Source organism: Gavialis gangeticus, unplaced genomic scaffold (genome assembly GCF_001723915.1).
Source record: "Gavialis gangeticus isolate Ggan-Ray unplaced genomic scaffold, GavGan_comp1, whole genome shotgun sequence".
NCBI classification, from domain to species: domain Eukaryota; kingdom Metazoa; phylum Chordata; order Crocodylia; family Gavialidae; genus Gavialis; species Gavialis gangeticus.
In genome coordinates this window covers 99,318,181-99,331,156 of record NW_017729032.1, presented here as the reverse complement: position 1 = coordinate 99,331,156, position 12,976 = coordinate 99,318,181, and the positions used below count along the sequence as shown (strand labels likewise).

Genomic DNA, 12,976 nt, shown 5'->3' with positions numbered 1-12,976 from the left:
ATACTAGAGAAAACTGTATACAGTTTTTCCTTAGTCATTATGTAGGCAAATTCCCACTGAGTTAGGGTTACCATATTTCCAGTTCCAAAAAAGAGGACACCTGTTGGGGGGACACCCTACCCCCAAACCACAGCCCCCACTCACTCCCAACCCACAGTCCCTCGCTCCCCGGACTATGCTGGTGACCTTCAGTCCCAACCTGCAGCCCCCAGCCCTGCCAGTGCCACACACTCTGGACCTACAATCCCCCTGCCCCTCCCATGCCCTCGCTCCCAAGCTAGAGCCCCCCAGCCCTGCCAGTTACCCTCACTCCTAACCCGCATCCCTCTGCCCCTCCAGGCCTGCTGAAGGGGCCCCCAGCTGCCCCTGTCCCGACCAGGCTGAAGCACAGTGATTCCAATTTATTAGGGCAGCAGCAAAACATGTCCAGCGCTGGGGTGGGCAGAAGGGAAGGGGAGGGGAGGCCTGTGGCATCCCCTGCCCTGGGCTGGGACTCCTGTGCCACACCAGGCAGCCTGGCTACAGCTCCCCACCCCAACCTCCCCCTCTCTCTGTTCCTTGGGCAGTGTCTCCTGGCCACCTCATCCCCATGAGCACAGCCACTGGCCCCTGTGCTGCCAGCTTCACACACACACACACACACACACACACACCCTCTACAACCCCCTGCCACACACACACACACAGCCAAAAGGAAGTACTAAAGCATGGCACCATAGCAACATCTCTGTATGGCGTGTTCAAGTTTGGTTTTAAGGTTTCATTGTCTAGGAACAGCTGCTCAGGTCAGAGGTGGGATGCTCAGGACACTTAAGGTGTTCTCCCACAGGCTTGTGCGACTTTCTGAATTGATGCCATATCAGTGTTCATTCCTCATACACATAAGGATTATACTACCTCTCCAGTGTAGACAGCTAAGGGACCTTCTAAGGTGCTGCTGGAATATATGATGTTAGTAGAGGAGCAGGTGACATTGATAAAGGGGCAAGTAAATAATTTTACATGTTATAATACATGTTATTTGGTCCAGTGATGATGTGTCCTGGGCTGATCAGGGATTGCACCTGGCATCTAGTTCCAGAGCAAGATCTGGTGCCTTGGTGAGAATAGGAGTTACAGACACCATTTGAAGTTGGGGGGATGTCAGCAAGCAAACTACAACAGGTTAGTTCACAGCGGCTACCTTGAGATGGTCATCATTTTCCAGGAGGGGTTGGACTGGAGGTCATTAGTGGTGTATCTGTGGCAGTGGTGCCCAATCTTTCTGGGCTGCTGTCCCTATGGGTCAATCCACAGGCAGTCATGGTTCAGGCAATATCCTGGACCCCAGACAGATTTAGCCCTAGCCCTATGCACACCAGATTGGTTCCTGGCTCTGCATGCACTAGATCAGACTTCATGCTTCCACCTCCTGGGAGTCCAGGCAAAGCACATTTTCTTTACATACCGAAGATCCACAGCCCTGGTAGCCAGGGATATTCCACTGTTTCTGACAATGGCACCATCAACGAAGGAGTTTCTCGCTATGTTGACTCAATACTGTTCCTATATGCTGTAGGAGCTTCCAATTATTTGAAAGATACCCCAGATTTCATAAAGAAACTTGCTTCCATTGACAAACTTCCAGCTACTACCATATTAGCTGCTATGGATGTACCACAGGCAGACAAGGTTCTTTGGGTAAATGTGATATCTTTTATTAGATCAACTGAACCAGTTGGAAAAATTCTTCTTTGCAACCTTTTGGGTGAAAACACCCTTCTTCAGACAGGGGGAGCATCTGCAATTGCTGAAGTTGCTGCAGACACTACCTCTGCCTCAAGACTGCCGCAAAACTTCTGGACAGGGAAAAAGCAGTGGTACATCAGATCTTATAGTTCTGAGTTATATCTGCTTTTATATCCCCTTCCCAACATGTTTTGCTCTACCTGTAGCTTCCAGGGTTTATCTAGACAACAGCATCTAGAAGCTGTCTATTTTGGGCAAAGTCCAGGAACAAGAATATGTTGCTGGACCTGTGACAGGTTTTAAAGCACATCCTGTTAGAGCCTCAAATCCAAATTTATTTGACTACATGCCAGCTGTTGGAACACAGGCACCTTGCTGCACATTAGTTTACTGATCGTTTGAGTTAGATATGTAAAATCACATGTTACAATCAACTGTGATGGAGCTACCAAGTCACAGGAACCTCAAATTTGGGAGCAAATGCAGCTGAATGTTTAAAGACATATTTTCATGGAAAACCTTGAAAAGTTTGGATTAGCTACCAAAAAGCTGAATTAATGTCTCCCTGAACCTATTGAGAGGTCATTGTGAGCAGCACCTTTCTGACAAGGGTGTGTCTCAAGTATTTCCTGGGATCAGCTAAACCAAAATCATTGTCAGAATAGCAATTACTTGAAAACTTTAACATTCCTACTTCTAATCCCAGTTGAAAATAGAAAGCCATAGCTATTTTAAAACTAGCTAGTTTTCCAGATTTCTGCTTGTTTTGATTGTGACCTTAGGGGGGAAATGAGCTCAACTTAGGCTGTATCTTGAGTGAAGATGGCAGTGTGAGCCTATCTTTTATTTATTAAAAATAAAGTTAGTTATAAGGAGGGGAATCTAAAAATCAGTTGGTAGCCAAGGTACAGGAACTTCCTGCAAGGGTATAAAGAACTTGCAAATATTGTTATTCCAAACGGTTTATAGATATTTCTGCATATTTTAGATAAATACAAGAAGAGAAGACACAGAAGGGGTAAAGAGAAATGAATGAAAAGAGAAAAGAAAAGAGGAATAAAAAAATAAGAGGACGTACAGTGGGACATAGTTTACAAATCTAAGTGCTGGACACAAGTCAGCAGTTGCTGAGTTCCCTGTTGACAGTGACTGCCCCGGTAGCCTTGCAGTCATTAACATTTCTGCCTCAGTTTCCATATCTTTAAAAAGACCTTCAGCAAAGAAGTGATAATAGAGGTGGTTATTTTTAGGACTTAGCATCTCATCTCTTTAAAAGACTGTCACTTAAACTAATGCATCTAATTAAACTAATTTCAAAGTTTTAAGTAGTATGCTGATTTTTTTTTAATAGACCATAAACTGGCAGTGAAAAAATGTTTTTGCCCATATCTACAGAAATAAGGCATTTGTATAAAAAAATTGCCTTCTGTGTTCCTTATGAAAATAATAATAGTACTTCAGACAATGCAGCTGAGGGTGGGAATACCAACTGTTATAAATACAAAGTTAACAACGTCATTGTATTTCCCTTGACTTCCACACTAGTATCTCTAGGGAAATAAAGGCCCTGCTACTTAATAACTTGAATTCCTGTAATTGTGCTTTGGGAATCTACTGCTCTAGACCAAAACCTATGACATAGGCCTAAGGTTATCATCCTTGGGGTCATTCACAAGCACTGATGTGTAGCTGAAATAAATGGATTTTTTTTGAGGGAGAGAGAGAGAGAGAGAGAGCCTGGTAATAAATTAGGGTGGACAACAAACTGAGTGGTGGCAGAAGTTGTAGTGGGAATATGAAAGAATTCCCACAGGAAGATGTATTAAATATAAAAACTGTACTGTACTTTGATAATTGTAATTTCTTTTTAAGTTTCTCAACTAAGCCAAGGCGATGACATGTTAAACTTTGCAACAGTGCCAACTCCATCATTTCCTTCCTCGCCTCATTTTAAAAAAAGCTGATGATAGCAAAAGGCACAAAGTTACACACTCATCCCCCAGCCTGGCTAATACCATTGGTGTTTAAGTTTTAGCATTTGCTAGAAAAATTATCTCTAATCAGGACAGTCCTGTTACTGATATTCTGATTTTTTTTCATCTAGTGACAGCTTGCTTTTCGTTCCCTGTAAATATTTTGGTTTATAAAGGGCTGCATAGTTTTAATTGCATGTTGAATTACATGATAAACATTTATTCCTGTTTTGTTGATGGGGTGGAATTCTGTTGCTCATGAAAGCTGATGATTGAGAGCAGTAGCAGGAGCCGGGCATAATGTGGGTAAATAAGGGATGGGCAAATAATTCAGACTAAATAATACCACAAAACAGCCAAACAATCTTTCTAAGTCCTTCCTGGAATTCCAAAGTTGTCTCAAGCAAGGACTAGTTCTTCCTTATGATTGTTATGCAGAACAAATTCTAGCATACACAGACAAGCCGGCAAAGGCACTTAGAAATTAAAACACAAGAGCAAAGGTTCGAGGCTACTTCTCACTGTTTCTCACAAAGTTAGGGCTGGTAGCATACCTAAAACTATGGTAAAAATCTAAACCTTTTGACAAGGTAAAACCAAATACTGTCAGCAGTACTAGACATGAACCTTATATGTTTTGTAGATTCAACTTCCTATATTTTGCAGCATGGGCACGCATTTTAAAGAGAGTGGACTAAAGATTATTGCCCAACTGAGAAGCAGTATGGACAGTAAAAGCTCTTATTTCCCATATTTACTAAATTGGCATTGGCCAGACTGGTCCATGTGGAATGGTCTGTTGATGTCCAGTCTGTGGGCCCAGAGGTTCTCAGGTTGGTGGAAAACAAATGTAAAAACAAGCTTCCCTTCTCAATCTTGCAGATGCTGTGAAGTCTGAGGTGATCCTGGAGCTGTACATATCTCTTTAGAGCATCTCCATGTAGAAAGATGCTGTACCATGTCTCTGTACTTCCGGACTTTAGTCATACTGGTACCATAAATGCCAGTTCTTAAAGTACTTTCCCAAAGTTGTCTCCATGAAAGCATAATTGGGCATTTGTGCTCCCAACCCAGAATTGACCCAGGGCTTATTTATGTCACATTTGTTACAAACCCTGTCTCAGGACTGTATTGTATTAAAATGTTGATCAGCCTGCATCTACCAATAAGACTTGCATGCAGCTATTTCAGGAAGCTGTGATATAGTATTATTTGGATTTCATCTGGACCCTGTTTTCTGCCAACCAAGTCCCACAGAAACAATTGTTTTTAGCCATGAGACTCCATATTAGGCCTTCATCTTTTGCAAACCAGTTGACAGGATTCCTAAGGGACTTCTTTCACCAAAGCCCAAAGAAGAGGTTAATCTTGCAACTCAAAAGTATCATTCAGCAGGCCCAGCCAGATGCCACTATCCCCCAACTTTCACAGACTCATATTCAGAAAGAGAAGAAAGATATGCATGGATGCCTGGGTGGGTAGGTAGGTAACAATTAACTATTTTTTGGATATTTGTATGGGATCTAAGGGAAGCATATCTAGTGAATTAGTGTTTAGTCATGGGGATGGGACTGTTTGTCTTGCTGTGAAAGGGAAATAAAAATGTTGGGTAGGAGCAGTAAGTGCAAGGTAAGAAAGGGAACCTTCCTGTGGGGAGAAGGTAACCGTGGGTAAAGACCAGGGACCCTGGTTTTCTCTGATTTAAAAAAATCCCCATTTTTCATTAAAGTAACCCAAAATCCATGCCTTCCCTTGATTTACATGAAACACCATTTATATATATATATAGAGAGAGAGAGAGAGAGAGAGAGATAATGACATTTCATTTTAATCATGGAAAAAATTGGATTTGGGGTTTGTTTTCTTTTAACCAAAAATTGGGGATTATTTTTTAATCAAAGAAAACCAGGATTCCTGGTAATGACATGGGGACTGGGTAACACTCGGGCCTTGCTGTACCATCTTGTCCTGAGCTCCATGGAGCCTGTCCATGATCCTGTATACTTCTGCCCAACCTGTACTAGGAATATTTGAAATCTCATAATAAAATCTATTCTAAATTACAGTTTCATCTGCAGCCCTTGAGAAGGATGGACACTTATACAAACCAAATCTTCAGAACATATGTTGTTTGTTCATTACTGGGATAAGAAGCACATTCTGAAATGTGCTTATGAATTTAAATCCTAGCTTTTAACACCCTTGTCATTTTACACATACTTTAAACAAGAGTGTCCATTATGCTAAATGAAGCTAAATTGTTATGTGGATTTGTTATTTTGACATAAGTCCAATGGATACATAATTGGAGCCAACAATCCTTTTCACTTGAGACCAAATCCAGGTTCCAAGACAACTCTTTAGAGCCGATCACATGAACCTATTTTCCTTCCAGAAATCATTTATCTAACGATTGGCTGCCCCTATTTTTCAACAAGGATGCCTAAAATCAGACCCTATATTCAGGGACAGGATGAGATTTACAAGTATTGAGTAACCACATCTACTGAAGTCAGTGAGATCTGGGAACACTCAGTAACTCTGAGATTCAGATTCTCCAATTCATCTAAGATGGAACAGGTAAGGGAGGTGGTTGCACTTTAGTGATCCTAGGTCATGTTGTCTTCACACAAGTCTGTACCACACTAAGGTGTAGATTAGACACTTCCTCCTTTCTATCTATACCATTTCAAAATATTTTTCCTTTTCCTAGGAGGGGAATGAAAGAGTTAAATGGGACCATTTCTGTCAGCTTTTCACCAGCTATCTTTGGATGCTTTACTGGCATTTTGCACTGCTTCTACAGTGCAAAATAGCCCTAAAGGATTGGAGTCTACAGCCCTGTCTATGTTGCTTTATTCAAGAAACTCATATTTCAACAATTTGCTATATGTTTTTTACATTATTGGACATTCCCAGCAACTCTAGTAAAACTAATGAGGTTAAATTAAGGATAAATTTGGCCTGCCCTCATAGATAACAGACCAGCATTACCATTGGAGTAAGTTGGTACCTATCTTGAAAGCAATGGGAATTCTACTTCCCTACATAAGGGCTGAATTTACAGTCAGACACAGATATGAGAAAAAATACAAACTAAACTGGAACAAATTCCAACATTGTCACTGAAATAAAGATAAATGGAAAGTTCATGAACTAAACAGGCAACTTCACTCAACACCTGCATGATATTATTTGTATTTCCAACTCTCTATCTCTTGAGCCATATCTTTGAGTCAAAACCTGCATTCCTTGATCAGATGGCCAGAAAAGCCTATAAGCAGCTGTAAAAAAAGACCAAAAAATATCCAAAAAGTTTCTCAGAGAGAAAATCATCTCCCCATACTGGGATTAATCTTCCCCAGCATAACAGTATGACAACACTGAACAAACCTGTAAAGGCAATTGAATCCCTAACAAGAAGGAAAGAAGGAAGAGAAGCTGTCAGGAACAAATTTTCTTGTGGATAGCAGCATAGCACTAGAACCTTTCTACTATTCATAAAATAATAAATGTCACTATACTTAGAACCAGTCAAGTTTCTCTCTGCTCCCTTCTTAGCTCAAATTCTTCTCTGTGGTATAATCCCAGTGTTTTCAACACATTTCTGTGTTGCACTAGCAACACAAGAAAAGAATTGGGCCCATCAGTTACAAAACTGATGTAGACTGTCATGTGTCATAATAACTATGGGCAGATTCTGATTAGCCACCTAAATTCAGTTTTGCAAAATATTGGGGAAATAAAGATTCCTCTCCTCTCCTTGGGCAATTATGTTATATCTCCCTAGATCTGAGCTCTAAATATGAGGACTAGTGCTCCTGGGAACACACAGGAAATAATGGGCAAGGAATAGATGAGAATGGGCTATAACATATCTCTACCCCTGAATGCATGCTAGCTAACTATGGAAGACTAATCTGCACCCTGAAAATGGATATCATAAATTATTTTCCTCCAGAACAGCGGGGAAGATTGAGGTGACATCATGGAGACAGTGAATCTGAGACGTAGAGCCTCCTATTTTTCCTTGTGGGTTTGAATGCCTACACACACCCCACATTCAGGGATGAGAATTTGACACATCTGTCCTTTAAGTTTTTGAACTTTTAAAAGGTATTAGTTCAAATTCTGACATTTGCCTCAAAATTTGACCAATGTTCCCTGAGACTTGCACATTCCCAGAGAAGGCAGCTTAATAAAGATCATCAGATTCATTCACCTTAAATTCAGCACCAGAACTAGTACTTGTTTGGTTTTGATGTTGTATAAGTGGAATATGCCCATATGTGTAAGTTATGAATCTGGAAACAGTTCCATCTGGAAACTGTTCCATCTGGCCTGCTGGTAGTCTTGCATCCACTAAATGATCTGATCAGAGGCCTGAGGAAGAATATCTTGCATTCAAAAGCTTTCCTAACTTTATATCTACTATATAGTTGGTGATACCCAGTAAAAATATCACCCTAAGAAATCCTTGCCTCTCACTTCAAAATTCTTAAGTACTTGACAAATAAAAATCAGATAACAGACTGAATTTCAATATTTTTACATTTCTAAATTGTTTCAAGATATTTTTACAGTTCTAGTATTCAAAACAGTTGATAGCATCAGAATTATCTAAACAACCACAAAATAACATTGCCATTTTCTTAAATATAAATGGCAAAATATCAAAGTTTGTTCTCCTAATCTTGAGTATTCTTGACTTGTGACATTTTTATTATACTTGGCTCTTCTCCAAAAATTATGCCTTCTGAATTGATTTATTTGTTTTAGTTTCACGGCTGTAGACTTTAAGAGAAATGAGCTCAGCAAAGTAATTTATAATTTGGGGACTAAGGGCCCTATGCTATACCCCAGAAAGCCAACAGCAGTGTTGCCATTGATTTCCAGGCAGGCACAGATCCAGAAGAGAAGTTGTCTTTTACAACCATGCCAAGACATGTTGTTCTGAGTGGTGCGTCTCAGCATCATGTTTCTTGGAACCAAGGGAATATTCAGAGAGATCAGCCGATCTCTTGATCCACCTTCCAACCATTTCCCTGTAGCATCTGCCATGGTTTCCAAGGAAACAAAAACAGATGCTAAATGACCTAAAATCCAAGCCAAAAATGGAGATGAGGAAAATATTTCCTCTTTATCCTGAAGTCAGAATATTAAGTCTTTTTAATAAATAAAGTTTGTCACATTCTACCTCTATAAAAATGGAAACAGATTTTGGGTATTGAAAACAGGCAACCAGCCGTTGCCTGGAAATGGTGCTCTAAATGTACTGGTGACTTAAATAGTGAAGCATCTTGGACAGATAGTGGGAAATGGTTACTAATAAGACATAGGTATGTGGGTATGGCAACATAGTATATCTTATCTGAGATCCAGTGAGGTGTGCAAAAACAAACTACCTACCAAGGGAATAGAAAAGAGTAGGGATATCTAGTAACAGGTATTAGATAAAGCTGTCTCCTTTTTTAACGTATATATTACATTCTCCTAAACAATCCTAGAGTTAAATTCAGCCTTAGGGTGTTCATTTACTCACTCATTTATTCACTTGGTTGATATGCCAACCTTCCCTATAAAGGCTCAGGACAGCTTGCAATAAGAGAACAAAACATCAAACAACAGAACAAAACACTTAAAAGACAGATGTGTCAATACATAACCAGGGAGCCTGGTTTTCTCTGATTTAAAAAAATCCCCAATTTTCAGTTAAAAAAAAAAGTAACGCAGATCCACATTTTTCTGTGATTTAAATGAAACACCACTAAGATAGATAGATAGTGGTGTTTCATTTTAATCATGGAAAATGTGGATTTGGGGTTACTTTTTTTTAACAGAAAATGTGGGGGGGAGGTTTAAATCAGAGAAAACCAAGATCCCTGCACATAACAGAACCCTCTCTCTGCCCAATATTAGTCCAGACTAACTTTGTTTGCTAACCACCTGCCCAAAAAGAAAGGTCTTTACAGCTCTTCTGAAAGATGTCCAGGCTTGGGATCTGACAGGCCTCAAGAGGGAAGGAGTTTCAGGAATGAAGAGCAACTACTGAGAACAACATCCCACATATTTTTGCCAAGCAAACTTGGTGGGTACTTGTAGGAGGCCACTCTCAGTTGTCCTTAGGGGTTGTGATGGGGCAAAAGGGAGAAGACAGCCCTTAGGTACATAGAGCCCAGATCATTTAGCGACCTTATAGGACAAAAGCAGCATCTTTAACTGTGCTCAGAAAGCTATAGGAAGCCACTGCAGATTCTGGAGCACTGGAATTATGTGCTCCTAGTGATCCAACCCCATCAGGAGGCAGGCCATTGCGTTCTGCACCAGCTGCAGCTTTCAGACAGTTTTCAAAGGCATGTGAGGGGGATCATCTCTGCCTGAATCTTGCCCATATGTAAGGAAGCACAATAGAGTACTACCATTGTAGCTCCATTTTACCCCACTTCTCCAGCCATGCTACAGCACCCTACACATGTTCCTAGACAGCTGCTCAATGGACTCTGCAGGGCTCTGGAAGCAGAGTCAGGAATGGTAAGGGAAGCCCAACTTTGACCACATTCCTTAATCAAAAATGCATTATATCCACTGGGTGGAGAAACCTGCCCTTCTTTCTCACTCTACTGTCCTTGAATATGTCCCACTGCAAAGAAAATCCTCTAAGGCAGGGATTCCCAAAGTTTTTATGCCGCAGCCTGGCAAACTGTGGCCCGAAAGTGGGCATGGCCTAGCAAACCACAGCCCAGCAGTCACATCCAACCATGGCCAGAATTCCCTCCTGGAAGAGAGGTAAGGATACCCCTATAACCCAGGCAGGAGGGTGGGCCAAACCCTGCACTGCCATGGGCCCTGTGGAAGGAGCCACGGCTTCTCTGCCTGGCTCTGGGAGCGCTGCATTTTGCCAGTCCGGGCCACTTCCGGTCCAGCAACCGACCATGCTGCAGACCAGAAGCTGACCCACTATGGCCCGGCACCAGTCCATGGCCTGGGGATTGAGAAGCACTAGTCTAAGGTTCTTGCTAATCTGGCCATATTACAGGAATGTCTCTGCAGGAGAGGGTAAACACTCTTTACCCCAGCAAAAGCTAATACAACTCTTACTGATTTGGGTGAGAGTTGTACTTGCTTACATGGAGGCTTAACTCATTAATTCTAACGTTATTCTCGCTGGGAGCACCCAGACATATGTGGACATTTGGTTCCCTGGGGACAACTAGCAGTGGCGCACTTCATGCTGCAGCTACTTGTCTGTGGGGGATGCCCATGCCATTTGCACTTTGGCGCATGGCAAGCTGCCCCAGTTGGAGTAGGGGAGGCTGGGGCCAAGATTGTACTGGCCCCAGCAGTCTTACTTGGGGCCCTGGGGACCTCCTGGGGCTGCAGCTGTGGCAATTCTGCTGCACAGACCCTGGCCAGCAACCTCAGCACAGCTCCAGGTGGCACAGCTCCGCTTTTCAGTAGTATGCACTGCCCAAGTGTGCACTGCACTGTATTGGATATCCAGGGGTCAAAAAAACCCACAGAAAAAAAACCCAGTGCAGTGCACACTCAGGCAGCACACCCTTGCAGCACAGAGAACATTGGATTGTGCAGTATGTGGCTCTGCAAACATGTCTGCGGTGCCATATACTCCATGACCACATCCATCTGGACATGCCCACTGGGTGTTTTACTGCAGAGTAGACTAATTAGCTCCACAGTAAAGCATTACAGTCTACAGTATTAGGGTGCAATAAATTAATTAACTCTGCCATAAGATAGTACTGATCCTGACAGTAATTACACCAGGCAGAGTAATTATGTGTGATCAAATGAATGGGAAGACTGTGGCCACATCTACATGAGTGGTGAACTGTGCACTTGTTACTGCACAGTCATTTAGTACTTGCATAACCAAGTACTAAATGACTGTGCAGTAACTGGCATTATTGCGCAGTAGGGTCTCCACACGTTTTTTTTTCCTGATTCTACTGCACAGTAGCAATGAGCTGCTGTGCAGCAGCTTGTTACTGCTGCCCAGTAGCATCACATCATGGTTAGTGCCCCCCAATGCTACTGTGCAGTAGCAATGAACTATTGCTCAGTAGCTCATTGCTACTGCGCAGTAGCGTCTTGTATAGATGTGGCCTGTGACAGGGGCTGACTAGGGCAGAAGGGTACTGAAGTGCAGGTGTTGCCTGCCACCTAGCCCTGTACTTTAGCACCCTCATGCCCCAGCCAGCCCCTCTGCTGCCCAACACCGCCACCTGGAGCCTGGGGCTGATTGCTTGGACCCCCAGCCAACCCAGGCCTGCTCTGCCCTGGCTCAAACTCCTGCAGTTCTGGGCGCATGTATAGACACTGCATGCTGAAGTAGTTGACTCCGGCGCAAACTGCACCACAGTTTATTTCCACGCATTAATTGCACAGATACCCCCGTTGGGTGAAAATCACCCCTGAGTAGAGCACAAGCACCAGTAAAACATTTGTTGTCTCTCTGGACAGAGATAAATGCACATCACTGATTTTGCACATAGTGTGAAACACACAGCAGTGACTTAGGCTTGTACCTGCTTAATGATGCAGGCCTAATGCGGGCACCTGGCATTTACTTTTTTCCATGCTGCTGAATATAATCATTTGTCACAGAGGAAAGCAGGATAAGGATGATTTGAATCACATAACATTATACATATCCCACATTCCTAAGAAAACATACTATTCTCAGGTACATGCATGTGATGGAAAAAATACCTCTAGTTTATATCATCACGTGAAAAAGGAATCTGTTTGCCCAGATGTGCTGTTCTTTTTTATTCTAAAGCCAATAAATGTATTCATTTCAAGTTTGTGTAATATTATTAGTTGAGGTCTAAAATAGTAGACAGGATGAGCACTATGAGCATCATAGCCACTGCATATAACGACAAAAAGGGATTAAATTCCTTTTCATTTTTTAAGGTAAAAGCAAACATTGGAATAACATTGTGTGCCAAATTCTAATATTAGTTACACCAGTGTAAATCAGGAATTACCACAGTGAAGTTAATAGACCAGGTTTACTGGTTACATAGTTTCATAGTTTCATAGATTTAGGGTCGGAAGGGACCTAGTAGATCTTCTAGCCTGACCCCCCGCCAGGGCAGGAGAACAACAAAACCCCAAAACAAAAACGGGACTCAAATGAGTCCAGCCAGGTAGGCATCCAGCCTCTTCTTAAAGACCCCCAGGGTAGGGGCCAGCACCACTTCCCTTGGAAGTTGGTTCCAGCTCCTAGCCGCCCTAACTGTGAAGTAGTT

The 12,976-nt window shown here is 42.2% G+C and overlaps 1 protein-coding gene across 1 annotated transcript in view; it reads left to right on the top strand.

Moving 5' to 3' along the window:
* Window positions 1–1,398: 1,398 nt before the first annotated feature.
* EDNRB (endothelin receptor type B) overlaps window positions 1,399–12,976 on the top strand; it is a 61,961-nt gene continuing 50,383 nt past the window's right edge. The window contains exon 1 of the mRNA XM_019523826.1: window positions 1,399–1,680. Within this exon, the coding sequence (XP_019379371.1) occupies window positions 1,399–1,680 (282 nt within the window). The remainder of the gene's footprint in view (window positions 1,681–12,976) is intronic.